This window comes from Hesperophylax consimilis, chromosome 27 (assembly GCF_061612785.1).
Source record: "Hesperophylax consimilis isolate HC1 chromosome 27, BYU_Hcon_1.0, whole genome shotgun sequence".
Lineage (NCBI taxonomy): Eukaryota > Metazoa > Arthropoda > Insecta > Trichoptera > Limnephilidae > Hesperophylax > Hesperophylax consimilis.
The window spans coordinates 21,971,150-21,988,798 of NC_142862.1; the positions used below are offsets into that span (position 1 = coordinate 21,971,150).

Consider the following 17,649-nt stretch of genomic DNA (forward strand, 5'->3'; position numbering starts at 1 on the left):
AGATGTAGGTAGGGAAGTACCTGGCTATTTAAATCTGGTCACCAAACACAGCCAAAGCCATTTGACGCAACTTTATAATTCTGAATGGTGATCTTCCACCAGGGCGATACTAAAAGCATCTACAACTCTGGAATTTGTCTCCAGATTGCTAGTCGAGATTCTTACCTGTTGACCATTGAAGATTGGTTCGAGTAAGAAATACACACATGGATCATTGTGCTTTATAAACGTACTTACATCTTTCTATGAGCCCTACTATATAAAACCTTTTAAACGATTGCAGCGCCCTCAATTTTTGTGTACTATTAAAATTTCAGACTGCTTATCAAATAACTTGCTTAGGGAAAACAGAATTATTTCAAAATAGTTCATGAACATGAGTGGCACGAGCGAACACTTCCCTCTCCCTTTATGACATTATTGCAATCATAGCTACTTTGAAATCTTACAAGAGCCGATTTCTAGTTGTCATGACAGTAAAATTGACAGAACAAGTTGACTCCCATTTCTGAGATGACCAATAGCATTTTTGTATTGCGGTGGAGAAGTGCCAGTTTTAATATTGCATCCTCTCCATCCACCAATCCTAACAGCTTCTAGTTGTAGATATAATTATTTTAATTGGATCATAGAAATGTCAAGAAGTCAACGTAATGATGAAATTATACAAAATTTTCATTGATGTTTTCCAAGATGGCTCCAGGGAAGATCGAAAATCAGCAGTGGAGCAATTAAGAATGAACTATGGTAAGGGGCAAGGGTGTATATAAGTGGGGGATTAGGGGGGTTCAAACCCCTCCCCCATTGGCCTCAAAATTGCATGGGAAAAAAAGAAATTAGTACTTGTAGATTACATTTCTGGAAAATACAACAATATTATTTACACCATCTTTTTTATCCTTGGTAAGGGGAATGAAACAACCTAAAAGAGACAATTGGTGTGACATCAGGTAGATAGTTGATGGAAAGATGAGATTTACAAAAAAATCACCGCACAAAGTGGCAGGTGACTAAAGGTTTGCGATGCTGCACATGAGCAGAGCAATGAAAAGTGAGGTTAATTAACAAACTTTGCCCGTGTGTCTCAAAAAATTGTCCTGATGCAATACATATGTAAGCCATATCTCGTCTATTCACATGCATTCATCTTAAAATAAATTCGTTATTTAATTCAATGTCATACCATAGAACACTAAGGACGGGTTGTTTCGGAGAATTTGAACAATTCATCAAATTTCAATGTTCATTTTCAAGCTCTGTGAAAGATTTTTTCAAGTTCTGTTTTTATTTCAGTTTTGTAAAGCAACTAGCCTACAATGATATAGTAACAGAACATGAATAGGACTTTCACAGAACCCGAAAATGAACGTTGAAATTTGATGAATTGTTCAAATTCTCCGAAACAACCCGTCCTAAATATTATATAAATTTTCATTTTTATTTAATTTTTTTTATTATAAAATTTCAAAATACAAACTTTAAATTTAATACATATAAGAAAAGAGATTTACAAATATTGAAAAAATCAAGCAGTGGTGAAAATTGCATCAGTGAGGAGTCTCTCTCAAGAATCAATAGGATTTCCCTTTTCAATCTCTCTTTGTTGCAGCAAAATATATTGATATCGGAAGAGCTTTGGTTCAGGAGCAATAAACTCCTCCCCACCGGAAGAACCGATGGCAGGTTGGTCCTACAGGCAGGAAGATATGATGGTGCTGTCTTAGATAGTCATCAGGACCATGGAGATTGCTGAGCTGAGTTCTCGATATAGTCCCGCAGCAGTCTGAAAAAGCGGGTGGCGACATAACCCTTTCACATAGTACCCCACCTCACGGGGTACTTTTAAGCACCTCAGAGTCGATAGATTTTACTAAAAGGCATAGTTTGGTAGCAGCCTCAAAATCATTACTTTTACTGTAACAATAAAATTGAGTCCAGTAAGTTATCAAAGTGAAATATCCCCCGTATCTCTTGCATCCCAGATATGATCCTTTCGCCAGCCATGTCTTGGATTGATTCCAACAGATTTTGATCTGAAATCTATTTCGAATGCGAATTTTGATGTTTCTCGGAGATACGGGACTAGATTTGTATTTAAATAATATACAGGGTGATCTACTCGTGTTTCGGTTGTTCTTTTTTTTTGCTAAACGCAAAAGCCTAGCGGTAATAATGTTGTTTTTTTTTTTACATTAACCCCACATATGAAGAAAATAATTTCCCCCATGGCCTATGTCATCTTTGAGGATGCTGTGTGGAATGTGTTTTTAAGGAAAGGAAGGAGAGGAAGTTCTGGGTGGTCCAATAAATGGTTCCCGGGGCGGCGGTACCCATACTCCCTTCCCAAATTGAGAACTAAAGCTAATTGAGATGTAAAACAATAATGAATACAAATAAACTGAAGATGACGCGATGGTCAATTTTATTCACACTCAAATATTACATAAATAATTATAAAAATAACATGATAAATTTACCGATAATCTTACTGCAAATTGTTATTGTTACAAAATAAAATTGGAAGTACAGATATAAAAAAAAATACTGTATTAATAAAATATAATTTATTTCAATCCGTCTTCATAAAACACTCTATTGCATAATACAAGATCTGCAAAAATAAAGTTTATCTAAATTCAATTTAATAATGTCTTTGACTAGGTATATTAAATATATTTTTATAAGAATAGGAAATATGGCATAATATAATACACATTACCAAAATATTTCAACTTCCCAGAGCTGGTGGGATCATAACCTTCCCAAGTTGATAAATATTGAAGGAGAAGAGGAAGAAGAAGGTTGGAAAGTCCTGACGGATCAGATATGGTTACTAAACGCAGCTATATTTCTTATCATTAGTCCACACAATCTAATTGTTACTACTAACACCATCTATAAACAAAATTCAGAATCTAAGGTATCATTGAAATGTAACTACTAATGCCATCTATCAGCGAAATTCCAAATATATGTTATCACTGAAATATCCCAACTAACGCCATCTATCAATCAGTAAATAAAGTATCACAGAAAAGAGATTATGTTATGCGATAGACTCCATGGAGAGGTGTCGCTCGAGGGGTGGGCAGAGGCAGTGGCGCAGGTCGCGGGGCATGAACATGTCACACTGGTCTGCGGCGGTCTCGCGCACGTAGCGAAGCACCTCCTCCATCATGGCGGGGGCCACGCAAGCGCCGATACCTGGCTTACCCGGGACCACTACGATCTGGAAGGAAAAAGTCATGTTATCAATCATCATGGCTGTTGCAAGGGGTGACTAACTGCTAGTCTAAATGGTGTTGGTGTTATTTGGGCATTTTCACCAAAGTTTGTATACGTTTTTATAATTTTTATGCTCTCCATTTCATTGAAATTTGAAAGATCCCCGTTAAATGCCAATTTTAGGTGTGTTTCAGCTTTTTATCAAATTGTAATAATATGACAAGCTTAACAATGTGATAGTTGTTCTCTTCTGCTGATCATAATTTGTTCAAAAGCTGAAAGGGACTTCGAATCAGCATTTAACGGGAACCTTTCAGCTGACAAGCTTAACAACGTGATAGTTGTTCTCTTCTGCTGATCACAATTTGTTCAAAAGCTGAAATGGACGAATCGGCATTTAACGGGAACTTTTCAACTGTTCGGCTTGGAATAGCCATTTGAAGACTTTGAGACACGTTAATTTCTGCAAAACATCTTTGCCTTAGACAATAATGATTTACCCATAAGTCACAGAATGCATCTCCAAAGATGGTTTCTTCAGGGAATCGTTTTACGAAAAAAATATCCTAGAGTATACCGACCTACCTGAAAAATAGAAATATGTACTTACATCAGGAATGTGTAGGTCCTTCACTTCACCGACAATCTCAAAGAATTCGTGAAAGAATTCTCCCAGGACGGGATAAACGACCCCTTTAGCTTCAGCATGCGGCTGGAAAGGTCAGTAAATAATATTTTTTAAATATACATAGTAGGTACATAATATCGTCGTTGTGCATGCAAAAACGGCAGAAATGTGCCAGATTTCAGCAAAACGTGTTTTTACACTGGAAAGTTCTAAAAAAATCAAGGAATTCGGCCCTATCTCGGCTATGTGCCTAATTTTAAACGTTATTGCACAAAACTCATTCAAACATTGTTTGTTGATGCTTTTGAATAAAAAAGTTTTCTGGTTTCGCTGTAAAATTTGCTAAAACTTCTAAAGCCGGTCTTGCAAGTGCAACGACGATATGTATTTCCAAATGTCTCTGAGAATATTTGACTTTGTGTCTCTGTGTTTGGGTGTTTTTGTGTGTGTGTGTGTGTGTGTGTGTAATTAAATTGTTTGTAGTGTAATTAAAATATTTCTATTATTCCCATCACTTGTCAAAATTCACACAAAACAAAGAAACGTCTAAAAGATTTGCACAACTACATTTTAAAGCATCCACTACACCGCAAGGTCAAATAAGTTTATTTGTATTTTGGACATTTAGTGGAAGCTGTGCTTTAAATCATGAAACAGTGGAGTTACACCATTCAGTTGATAAATATAGAGATATATTATTTACCTTAAATCCCCAAAACACAGAGTCGTGCCGTTCCTAACAAAATTATACTTAGATGTTATAATAATTGAAGAACCCATTGGCTATTATTAGTTATGCAAGATTATTAGTGACTTATCATGTAGTTTGATTCAGTAATCGACATAAAAAGTATTCATTAAATTAAAGATGTGATATTTTTTTGTTTATAAACATGTTCAATTTGTTGATCTTCTTGCAACAATTTGAATTGAATGACCTTGAATGTAAGAAAAGAGAGCTGCAAAAAATATTGTACTAATAATTGTAATCAAAAGTATTGAATGGCAAACTTACGTCTTGTTTGTCGGGCCTCTCCACTCGGCCCAGGAGCTCCCTCTCCACTGTTTGTGCCACTATCTCCGCGCTCTTCACCGCCAACTCACGACCACCCAGTTTATCTGCAACACAAGTTTTAGTACCATAGAATATAACCTCGAAATTGGAAAAGAAATATGCACAACTTAATCACTCGAGCGATAGCGTACTTAGAAAAATATGTCTTAGCGATAGATATTTCCGGGAGTTCGGTTTGGGATTTACCATTTATCCCATATTTTTAGGTTTTATATCAATACGATATTGACGGATTTAGTCAAGCGTATTGATACAGTATACATCAGGCTAGGCTTGCATTCAATAAAAGGTCGAAAATAATAGAATCGAATAATATAGACCTAAAACTGAGAATACTCCTCATCAAGACCTATGTATGGAGTATCTTAATGTACGGCTGCGAAACATGGTGCCTATCCGAAAGAGATAAACGGAGACTAGAGGCTTTTGAGATGTGGTCCTATAGAAGACTGTTAGGAATTTCCTGGAGAGACCATATTACAAATGAGGAGGTCCTCCAAAGAATCGAAGGAGGAAGGCACCTGCTCAGGACCTTGTCCGAAAGGCGTGCAAGATGGATCGGCCATGTTATACGACAAGAAGGCCTCTTACATGTCATAATGGAGGGTATGACCGAGGGGACCAACTCTAGGGGACGCCCACGCCGAGAGTACCTGGAGGACCTGCTGGTGGACGTGCGCTGCTCATCATATGCAGAAGTCAAAAGAGCCGCACAAGACAGGGAAGAATGGAAGAGGAGATTAGATGAAATTGCTGCAAACCAATCCCAGGATTGAAACCAGAGAGAGAGATTGATACAGGGTTTTATCGAACGACCGTGCTCGATCGTCCTGTAGCAGGCCACCCTAAGATCTATGATGCTGATCTATGATATTTTTTTAACTCCACATCAGCGCCTCCCTCAGAGCTTATGTCTTCTTTGTGGATGCTGTGTGGAGGGTCTTTGTTTGGTGGTAAATTTATGATTTACATATTTACCTGCGTCATACGTCATCATTTTAGTCTTCTCAGCCAAGTTCTCGATGGAGTCAATGACATCCAAAAAGTCGTTCACCTTCTTTTCTTGGGTCTTCTCAATCTGTGAAATACAAATTAATAAAAATCAAAAAAACTGATTAAAACAAATGTTTGTATGTCCTCGAAAATAAAATATGTTAACGAATTACTAGTCCTTTTTACAATGGCGCATTATTTATGACACTTATAATTTACACACCGCACTGAATTTTAGCATCGCTACGCCAGGCGATTCGTTTAAGAACGAATATTCAGATGATGTGCAGAAAAGTCTCTTACACATACGCTCGCCTGACATCGTAGATCTCCATCACATTTGAATTTCGTGTTTTGCATTGGAAATTTAAGTCTCGATTAGGCAAATATATCGATCACGAAAAACACGCACATGGCCCTTTTTGTTATTCTTTATTCTATGGCCTTATCAGATAATATGTTTTTATATTTTTACCAAAACTAACCAACCATCACGCTGTTTGGCCGCAGGGGTAGGCAGAGAGGACGGACCGCAAAACAAATCAGTCTTGACGCACACTTCTTGCCTCATTCACATTCATACATCGTATCATACATACTCTTCTATTATTCTGACTCTTGACATGGCCGGACTCAAGTATCTGATTCACTTGATCGTGCAATGTCTTCCTCGGGTGTCCCCGACTTCTGCTACCATTCGCATTTGCGTCATATATTCTTTACTCTTTACACTCCATTCTTCTCTCATTTGCTCTACATGCCCAAAAAATCTAAGCGTCCCTTTCTTTATCTTACTAATTACGCTTACATCAGCCTAGCATTATTTGCCAACTGCCAACTTTTATATATTTTTATAAAAATAGTATATAATCTACCGTAAGTAGTTTCACGATATTATAATAATGTACATCTTCTTCTCACCAATTCTATTATCTCCGCCCTCTCCTTTACTGATACATCTTTAGCCTTCTTCCCCTTTCGTTCTCCTTTGTCCTTCTTTTCTTTTTTCTTATCGGGGGAACCTTCTGATCCTTCTTCCGACCCATCCTCTTCTTCTGATTCTTCTTCTGACCCGGCTTCTTTAGCATCTTCTTCTTCTTCTTCTGGTATAACACCTTCTTTAAGTTCTGTTCTTTCCTCTTCTTCTCCTTGTTCTTCACTACCAACCTCTGAAAAGACAGTTTCATAAATACATCGTATCAAATTAATAAAACCACCTACGTTATTGAGTACTCATAAGTTTAGAAGAGGAACATGATATTTACCAGATTTTTCTTCCTCTTCTAGTTCTACCACACTAACAGACTCAATCTTCTCCCCGTCTTCCGAGAATACTCTCAGTATCACCCCGTGATCTCTGCCTAGTTTTTTCTCTGGAAGGAGATAATAACAAAATATTAATTTAAAAGTTTAATAGTAAAAGTAGCTTAGAACCAAAAGTCTCATACAATTATGAGGAATAGTCTGAATTTTCAACTAATCAGTTTCAATTTTTAAAAAGGCAATTAAAATATTTATCGCTTGTCTGAATTCTCCAAATAAACACTTTCAATTTTGAAAATGAAACTTAAATTCAAAGTAAAAGTTCTAGAGTTCATTGATTGGAGTAGCAGACAGAGTCACAACCAAATTTAGTGTTTTCAATGGGTCAAGTTCTTTAACTTTTTGCATACTGATGCAAACTTATTTAATTTATTGCAAAATCATGTTTTGTAAGTAGTACCGTCTTACCCATAGGATAAAGAAGAAAACTGTGTATTGAAGAAAGAACTTTCTTCAATACAAATTTGATGGAAATAAATGTTACATTTTGCGAAAAAAATCACAGCACTCTGTCTCACTTACATTTGCCTGACATTGTATCCCATTTGAATTTCGTAAGCACAGTTTTGTGTTAGAGATTTAAGCCTCGATTAGGCAAATATTAGGATCACAAAACACGCCCACAAGGCACTTCTTGTGTTATTCTTTATTCTATGGTCTCACCAGATAATGTGTTTATATATTTATAAAAATAGAAAGTATTTTCCCCAGAAAAGCTCAGTTTTATGATTTTTGATTTTGCCGCCGTATCCATATGGATATATCGGCACTTAAGTGATTAACTAAGAAAATAAAACCCTATCAGCTAATAGGTAAGCCACCAAGAATCTGGACAACTGGATACATTTGAGGGAAGCTTATGTCCAAATCTGGACACCAGAAGGCTGTAAAGAAGAAAAATGTTGAATTGATAATTCTAAATAGTACATACCTCCTTCTTCTTCAACAACCTCCACTTGTTCTTCTCCCCCTTCTTCTGATTCGTCATCACCTTCCTCATCAACTTGTTTAGTCTTCTCAGTTTTAGTTTCTTCTTCTGTTGTCACATCTTTGGCTTGCTCGGTTGTTGGTTCTGCTTCTGTTTTTTCAACTATTTCTGATTTATCTCCTTCAGTTCCCTGGTCTCCCGCTGCGCCTTCTGCGGTCTCATCCGTAACTTCTTCTTTCTTTTCATCTTCTTCTTCAGAATCTTGATCTCCTGCTCCTCCTTTGGTCTCTCGATCCTTTTCTTCAGGCTTTTGAACTTCAATCACTTCTGCCAATTCGGTTATAGCTTCCTCTTCAACGCCTTCTTCCTCTTCTTTCTGTAACCATTTATATAATAGTTAAAAATAACTAAATAACTTCGAGATAGGAAACAAAGTATGTATTTTATTTAGCAATCATTAAACAGAAAACATGTCATTTTACTACGGTCCCAAAGTAATACAAAATAATATTATTGTATAATTAATAGAAAACAATTTCGTATCACTAACATGGTCAACTTTTCTTTCTTCTAAACCTGGACAAAAGAAAAGCGTATTAATAAAATAGTAAATTAAAGAAAAATAAATAAATCTATAAATATAAATAAAATACGTCTGATAATGTTAAAACTTTTTACATAAGTTATACGGGGATGGAAGTTAGTAAGAAGTAGAAAAGCTTATTTGAGGTAAGATCTGATAGTATCAGAACACTTTCGAGTATGTAAACTCGGCCACCCTGACAAATCGGCAATAACTTTGGATATGTTCCTGAAATCCTGGGAAGACCCTAAAACACATAGAGCAGCCCTAATTACAGAGACAATTGAAATTCAAAACTAATAATATCAGTAAAGACGACGGCACTAAGCTCAATAGTTCTTGGTATCTGATAAATTGACGGCTACATCAAAACTAACACAACGACCATCTTAAATTATAATGTATTACCAGCTCTTAGAGGATAAGAGTTGGCAACACGGTATGAGATCAACATACCTAAGCACAAACTTCACCACAATCTTCACACATCTGCCTTGACGATGGACACTGTAATGCTGTCCGAAACGTTGGCTAAAAAAGGAGGTGGCGCAAAACCGCGTAATACCACAAAAATAAATCAATATAATATTTTTGGCCGTGAAAATCTCACATCATATCTAAGATCTGGTAGTTTATATCTGGTTAGGTCAGATAAGGTTATGTCAAGTGAGTTGAGGTTAGGTCAGGCGTACAATATTAAAATTTGAAAATGAGTAGACATCAGAACTGTGAATAACGATACTAGGAAAGATTATATAAGGTAAAATCTGGTAGAATAGGTTAGGTTAAGTTGGGACAGTTGGTTGAGTAGGGTTATTTGCGAGGTTGAGTTAAGTATAGTAATAGTTAACAAGTTAAGGTTGATTAGGCAAGGCTAATAAGATTAGTTCAGTTTAGGTATGGTTCAAGAAAAGGGTGTTGGATATGTACTGCTCCGATGCGGATCGTTGAACTTCTCCCTGGGGGGCCTGTTAAGGTAAGCCAGGTTCCGAGAGACCTTGCCCCCCTCGGCCGGCACCACCTCGTCCAGGATGTGGTTTCTCACGCACACCACGGACCTCTGCGGCACGGAGGACCAGCGATTAAGCTTCGGGATCCAGCGCTGGAACAAATAGTGCAAGAGTGCAATGGATTATAATAGAGTGCAAGGGATGCGATGGAAAGCAGTGGAATACGATGGAGTGCGATGGAATACAATGGATTACAATAGAGTGCATGGATAGAATGCGATGGAGTGCGATAGAGTGCTATTGAGTACGATGCAATTCGACTGGATGGGTTGTTTTGCAGAATTTGAACATTCATCAAATTTCAACGTTCATTCCTGGGTTCTGTGAAAGTGCTATTCAAGTTCTGTTATTATATAATTATAGGCTAGTTGCTTGACAGAACTGAAATAATAACAGAACTTGAAAATTAATTTATAAATTTGAAAAATTGTTCAAATTCTCCGAAAGTTATTTGAAGTGGAAAATAAAAACAATTATGGAAGATAAGTAAAGACATCTGACCTCACCTCAGAGTCTTTGGGAGCAAGAATGATTTCTTCTGGAGGTTCTTCCACAAGAACAACAATGTCCTTTTTGGTCGCTTCGTTAGCCATGTAAATTTCTAGAAAATAAGATAAAACTTTTATTGACTCTTCTGAAAAACAGCATTATACAAACAGAAAAAAAAAATTGTACATAGTTCTTTAATGTATTAGTTCCCCCTTTGGCCGCCTGCTAAGTTAATTGTAACAAGCTGTAACTATCCATGTTATTAGAAATAATTAATTAGGTACTCCAATCGCAGATGTACAGAGAAGCAACATATTTCATAAAGCGCTGCCATTCTTGTGAAGTCTAACCACATAACTACACTATTTTTGCATTACAACTTTCACACAGTTTTGTCTCCTTCTGATCTTCAAAGTTCTTTGACAACATTGTTACAAACAACAGTAAATAATATTGTTGTTTTAAAGTGAAATAATATATAAATAAACATATATGAGAGGCGCCGATCCCACCAGTGCAGCCATTTATTCGGCAATGGAAGAGGCAAGGGAAGTTTTTAAAGTACCTAACAACTCAAACTTTTGTTACTTAACACAGGTGTTTGATAATAGTTAAACACACTCTGCTCCCAACCAGATGGAGCCAGTAGGAGACAACATGGCATCCCCAGTTAGGGTAAATTGTTAGGCTGAAAGCAGTGGCAAGGGAAAGGTGATGGGTAAGAGTTAGGTTGGGAAGTTCGTGGCTAGTGAAGTAACGTTTCAATTCTGAATGATGGTCTTTCATTGAGACGATAATGAGAGCATCTACCACTCTGAAACCATACGTGAACAGAACCAACCTTCGCGGTACCCATCGTAGTATGTGACCTCGCTGAGGGCATCTATGACTGCCAGGAAGGAGTAGAGGTCCACGAAGAAGTCGGCTGAGATGGCAGCACTGCCCCCGTCTGGCTCATCCGTAAAGATCTCACACAGCATTATCATTGTCTGCGTCAGGCTCTGGAATACCATCACAAGAGACATAACAACTTTGAGAACATATTTGCTTATCCTGTCTTCTGCAATCAAAGGAACACAAAGCGACGAGAAGCAAGTATCTTTGTCACATGTTAAATGTTGATTGTTGTTGCCGGTACGAATGTGTCACCTCTCGACACATTTCAACTTGTCCAACAGTGTCACCAATATCCAACAGCCAGAAGATCGATGCAGCATGTATCATGCGACATGGAGTGAAATATTGAAAAACCTTGTTTATTGAAGATTATCATAATTCACCAGAGTTGTAGAGTAATGAAATTAGTGGTTATAATGACAACAGGATAAAAAAAATGATAAGCTGAAATAGTTAATGAGTAAATACGATTGTAACCAATTTATTGTAAAAAGAACTCTGAGCTTCTTGACCATCAACATGTAATTATATTATAATTCTCTTCTCCACCACCATGGCTATCTAATTTTTTTTCTACAATTCCGGCTCGAAGGACCAAATATTGCCGAAAGAATCAAGGTACCGTCGCACAGTGGATAGAAGAGGATTGGAATTCTGGAATGCCGACTTACCGTTTCTGTTCTTCTTTCGCTTTTCTCAATTGTGCTGGTTCTAATACAATTCACTTTTTTTTTCTTTTTTTGCACCACAAACTCGCGAGCTCACGATGGCTTTACAGTTTCGACACGGTCGAACAAGGGGGCTCCGTAATCAGATACAGTTTAGGTGTTGACAGGAAGCTTGTGATTTTCAACTAAACTACACGCACGTTGTACTCGGCATAGGGATTAGGTAGATTAACAACGATAATATTCATCAAGGAAATCAAAGGGAAAGGTATAAAGCATAACAATTCTAGGTACCAACAATAGCTATTACCAAATATGCAGCCTCTCTTGCCCTCTTGCAGTAGGTTTATGAAGTATTTTGGGGCTCCAGCCAAGTTGTGGCTACCGAATTCAATTCAAACATAGAAACATAACCTTAAAACAAGTGTATACCTTGCACAGGAAGCCAGCAGCAACGGCAGCAAACTTGTACAGAGGGAAACTTTCAGTCATATAGACTCCGGCCGTACAAAGGATCTCTTTCAACTCCTTCTCCTCCAGGCACACGCCCAGCCAGCGCTTTGTCAGGATCTCTGTGTAGATGTCCTCACTATTTGACATCTGGAACACAGTTTTTAGGTTAGGTTAGTTTTAATTTATTTTCATCCTTTTAGAGTCGTTCCTTCATTGTTAGGGATTGTAACCCCTCTCTCCAGTTGCCCTGAAGAAGCAAATTTTCTCCACTCCTCACGGCCCTGCGCTGCATGGAAAGCCGCAGACATCAATGTTCCCAAAGCCTGCGACACACCCAACACATCGGCGATCTTCTTCTGCGTCTCCTGCCAAACACTTTGCTAAAGTCCACGAGCCTCTCCAGGTTAAAATTTTGCAATAAAAAGATATAAATTTGTTTTAGACCACTTTAATTTTAATAACACTCTACCGGTTTCGGAAGCACCCTTCCTTCGTCAGGAGAATATTAAAACTAACCTATGATACAAAATATTGACAGATATATACAAACAAATATAATTTAGGTGTTTGAGTGGGAGGTTAACAAAGGGGGAGAGGTAATTGCAGGAATTCCGGCAATAACAGAGCGGTTTATTGGAAATATATCTAGAATAGGACTAAACGATAAATTAATTTGGTTATTCAATATACTAGCATTATTATTTAGGGATTTTTTGATTTCAAGGGTTTTTAAGTTATTAATTATTTGCACAAGACCGGCCATGATTATATCCGATGCCTGTATATCCTCAAATGGACTAAATAGATAATTGGTCTCTACAACCTCAAATCTTACCTGTCTGATGAGTATCTTCAAATACTGCGGGCTGAGCCCTCCCTCTGAACGGATGAGGGGATACTCCAGTCTCTCCTTCACGGGGGGTACCCTGTCTTCAGATAAGGCCCGGAAGTAGGCGGCGGACCACAGCAGCAGGTCATAGGGCTGTGTCCTAATAGCAGCTGGAATAAAACTATTATTGATCGGAATGAAAGATGGGGTGGGTTAGAATAGTGATGCACGCGTCCTTTCAAACTGCTACCCTATTTTTTCATAGTTTTACATTAACTCCAAATAGGAGGTTCTGGGGAAATTAATTTGTCATCTTTGGGGGTTTGCAGGTCATAGGCTGCTTCCTAATAGCAGCTGGAATAAAACCAACTATTATTGATCGGAATGAAAGATGGGGTGGGTTAGAATAGTGATTCACGCGTCCTTTCAAACTGCTACCCTATTTTTTCATAGTTTTACATTAACTCCAAATAGGAGGTTCTGGGGAAATTAATTTGTCATCTTTGGGGGTTTGCAGGTCATAGGCTGCTTCCTAATAGCAGCTGGAATAAAACCAACTATTATTGATCGGAATGAAAGATGGGGTGGGTTAGAATAGTGATTCACGCGTCCTTTCAAACTGCTACCCTATTTTTTCATAGTTTTACATTAACTCCAAATAGGAGGTTCTGGGGAAATTAATTTGTCATCTTTGGGGGTTTGCAGGTCATAGGCTGCTTCCTAATAGCAGCTGGAATAAAACCAACTATTATTGATCGGAATGAAAGATGGGGTGGGTTAGAATAGTGATTCACTCGTCCTTTCAAACCGCTACCCTATTTTTTTCATAGTTTTACTTTAACTCCATATAAGAGGTTCTGAGGAAAATAATTTGTCATCTTTGGGGATGTCCTATGGAAGGTCTTTTAGAGGAGAGGAAGGAGCAAACATGAGTCTTGAAGAGACCTATGTTGTAGGAGGGGTGAAACAAGTCGGCGAACTATTCCACAGCCGAGCTGTTGAACTCGAGAACGAGTCAGAGAAACTGTCAAATGTCAAACGTGTACAAATGTTGGGCACGCATTTATAGTAGTGTTTTCTGAATATGTACCGGTGCCGAAGGGATCAATGACGCTAGTTCTTCGGAGCATCTTCCATTGAAATACTAGTAGAACCATTACCACCTGGCGTCTGTGCTCTAAAGATTAAAACTGTTTGTTAAGATAAACCTATAATACCCTCGTCTAGTTTGTAAAATAATCAATAATTAGTAATAAGTTTGGATCACCATTAGAGGCGGCTCTAGGGATCCAGGTGAGACTAATCTTTATTGATACTGTGAAAAGTTCCCATATAAATTATCTTTACGTCATGAGTCCGCGACTCAAAATAGATATTATATTAATATAGTAAATAGGAAATAAATACACAATACTTACAGAAAATTATTCTAAAGAGGATACGTTTTAATGTAGTTGTGCACACCATAAAATAGTAAAAAATAAGAGTTTGAAACGTTCGTCCGCAGTATCCAAAGATTGTTGAAAAGAAAAGTACCATTGTTCCACACACGACAAGCATGTAAAATTAAAAACCAACATATATTATGTTTAAGTCACCATCTCTTCAAAACATATAATATTCATCGTGCTGTCTCCCTCACGGTCATGACCTAAGCGTCCCTAAGCTTTCTTTGGTACCTAATTTTTAATTAGACGAAAGACACAGTGCCATCTCGTTTATTCTATGGCGGGCATAGGGACAGAAGATAACAAAGCCGCGGACATTCTTTAAATTGATCCAGCGAATTGTATTCACTTGTGAATGAAAGCTTCTATTAAAGGCAATAGATGTCATTGCTCGTTACTCGCCGACGCCGCTCGCAGCCCTGCTATTTCGTGGTACATTTCAAATAAATTAAGAATAAGAACAATTGTTTTGATGCAATTAATTCATTATTATTGTTGTGTTATAATTTTGGGGGGTCAAAAACCAATTGATCTAAAGGAAGAACCGCCCCTGATCACCATAATGAATGCTAGTCACTACTAAAAAATAGTCAAAAGAAGTGCAGCTGGCAGTTTCCTGCATTTATCCTTCTTTCAATATCCTATTAGTCTTTCAATATCTCGTAAAAATTCCCAAACACATTAACTCATTCACCTGCTCCAAGTATTCATCATTGTCATTCACAACTATATTGCACACTGGTTTCATACTCTTTTTTTCAAACCCACGGCTTACATTCAACATTAACTCATTCTTCATACATCTTGGTTCATCCTAGACATCAGAGACTGTAGATCTTCAATACTGTTAGAAATCAGCACTGCATCATCAGCATATAAAAAGCAAACATATTTTCAGATTGTTCACATTTGCACCCAAGCTTACATCTTTCAATTTGCATAATATTATCTATGTACAGGTTGAATAACCGTAGTGATATTACACTATTGCAATGGAATTCTACAACGATTTGGCAGTTATTGCAAAAATATTTAAAAACTATGTCACGGGTACAGAGATATAGATAAATTATTTATTTATTCAAACCTTTAAGTAGGTACCTACATCAGAAGTGAAAAATTATGTGTAAGTAACGTTTGTTTAGTGGTTTATTTAAAAACGTTTGTTTTAACGTTCAGGAGAAAGGAAAATGTTATTTTAAATGTTAATGCAAGTTTTATTTGATAGTTATCGATTGAAGGAAATGGATGTTATAATATGGTGGCTATTTATGTTTTAGACTTATATTATTTCATGCACTATACAAAATAGCTATCGCAGGAAATCTACAATTATACCTGCTAACTTGGAAAACAACAAAAAAAGGCCTCAAACATAGTATTGTATTATTTTCTGTAAAAATATATTTATAAGATACAAAAATATATGTTATTAACAATACTAGGTCCCTTACCTTTGGCAAATAATTTCAAAATATGCGGAAAGGTCGGAGGAATAACAATTTGTTGCGAACAATAAATGGGTTCAGATATTGTGCCCGACATTATACAATCAAATTGAAATCACTGGAAAAATGCGAAAATCTAACTCGAATTTCAACTTCCAAACTGTTAAGGGACACTTGAGTGACTGGATATTATTCGCAATTTAGAAAAACGTTTGATATTGACCTTGAATCGATGGAAAAACGAGGAGTGAACTCATTTGAACCGTGCAAGAAAAAGTTATTTAGATTTTCGTTGTTATGGTTACCTCCATGACAGTTTTCAAACACAAACAAAGTTTGGTCTAACCTACCAACGATTTACGTCATAGAATAAAATAATATTCATAAATTCAATAACCTTATTCTAGATTCCTTGTCGAGATAAGAAAACAATGATTCATTATTTGAATCGTAATCAAAAATTTCAGAAATGTTAATATTATTTCATTCGAATTAATGATGAATAAAAATACAATCTGTAGGCTACTTAATATTTTTTCTACTTATTACAAAACTATTTCAAACACTTTACTTGTGAACTTAAATAGTATTTAATAACGTACATAATATTTTAGCTCTGATAACCAGATACGACAGAACGGTTACAAAATACAGGGTTTTCCAATAAGAGGTGTTATTTTGATATTCAATCGTAAAAGATCAATGGTTTCGTTGCTTGTGTGGCACTTAGCGCCGTCCTGTTGAAAGTAAACGTTGTCCAGATCAATACCATCCAATTCCGGCCATAAAAAATCATTAATCATCTCTCGATAACGCAATCCATTCACCGTAACTGTTGCTACAGCCTCATTTTCGAAAAAGTATGGTCCAATGACTCCGCCGGACCATAAACCGCATCAAACTGTCACACGTTGAGGATAAGAGGGTTTTCAACAATAACTCTTGGGTTTTCCGTGCTCCAGATGCGACAATTTTGCTTGTTGACGAAGCCACCGAGGTGGAAATGGGCCTCATCAGTCAAGATGATTTGCATTTGATTCACTCAAGTGAATTTCAATGCGTTGTTGAAGCGTGTATCGTTCCATTTGTATTAATGGCATAGTTTCTACTTTTCAAATGTCAAAAAATGAGAGCTTCAAAAGTAACATCTACCGAAATAGCGGGCTATTCAAAATAACACCTCTTATTGGAAAACCTGTACTTACTAACCTACATATTTTAGCGTTGATAACCAGATACGACAGAACGGTGACAAATTAGAACATGATAAAATAATATAAAGTTAGGTTAAATTTACTGAAGACATTGAAAATATTGTTTATTGCTTTGAAATTGATTTTTCTTCTCTATAAGACCCTAATCAGGCAGTTGACGAGATTCATATCGGAGTGCTAGACCTACACAATGAACAATGGAAGGATTTTGGACATTTTTGAGAGGAAATTCTGATGAATCTTTGGAAAATGGTGTCTTGTGGTTTAGGTTCAACCTTGAGCTATACAAACTGTTTGAAGAACCGACAGTAACAGGGTTCATAAAACTGGAATGACTCCGGTGGGCAGGACACAGCAAGAATGAAAAACTGACGACAGGCTCCTATTTGATAAACCTGTATGATGAAGGAGTATTGGGAGACCTCTTCGTAAGGAACT

General features: G+C 37.0%; 1 protein-coding gene across 2 annotated transcripts; it reads right to left on the minus strand.

The window, feature by feature from the left end:
* Positions 1–2,404: 2,404 nt before the first annotated feature.
* Positions 2,405–16,484, minus strand: LOC149410763 (uncharacterized). Of its 2 annotated transcripts, XM_089647796.1 has the most exons (14): positions 16,004–16,484; positions 13,108–13,271; positions 12,252–12,419; positions 11,096–11,255; positions 10,272–10,366; positions 9,686–9,857; positions 8,723–8,748; positions 8,176–8,548; positions 7,187–7,294; positions 6,843–7,090; positions 5,907–6,006; positions 4,869–4,972; positions 3,836–3,937; positions 2,405–3,229 (listed from the first exon to the last, which is right to left on the minus strand). In XM_089647796.1, exons 1-14 carry the CDS (start codon positions 16,092–16,094, stop codon positions 3,047–3,049), a joined length of 2,094 nt encoding a protein of 697 aa, XP_089503922.1. In that variant the 5' UTR covers positions 16,095–16,484; the 3' UTR covers positions 2,405–3,046. The 2 variants fall into 2 exon arrangements, with proteins under 2 accessions (XP_089503922.1, XP_089503924.1); XM_089647798.1 differs by lacking the exons at positions 8,723–8,748; positions 9,686–9,857.
* Between the last annotated feature and the right edge of the window lie 1,165 nt (positions 16,485–17,649).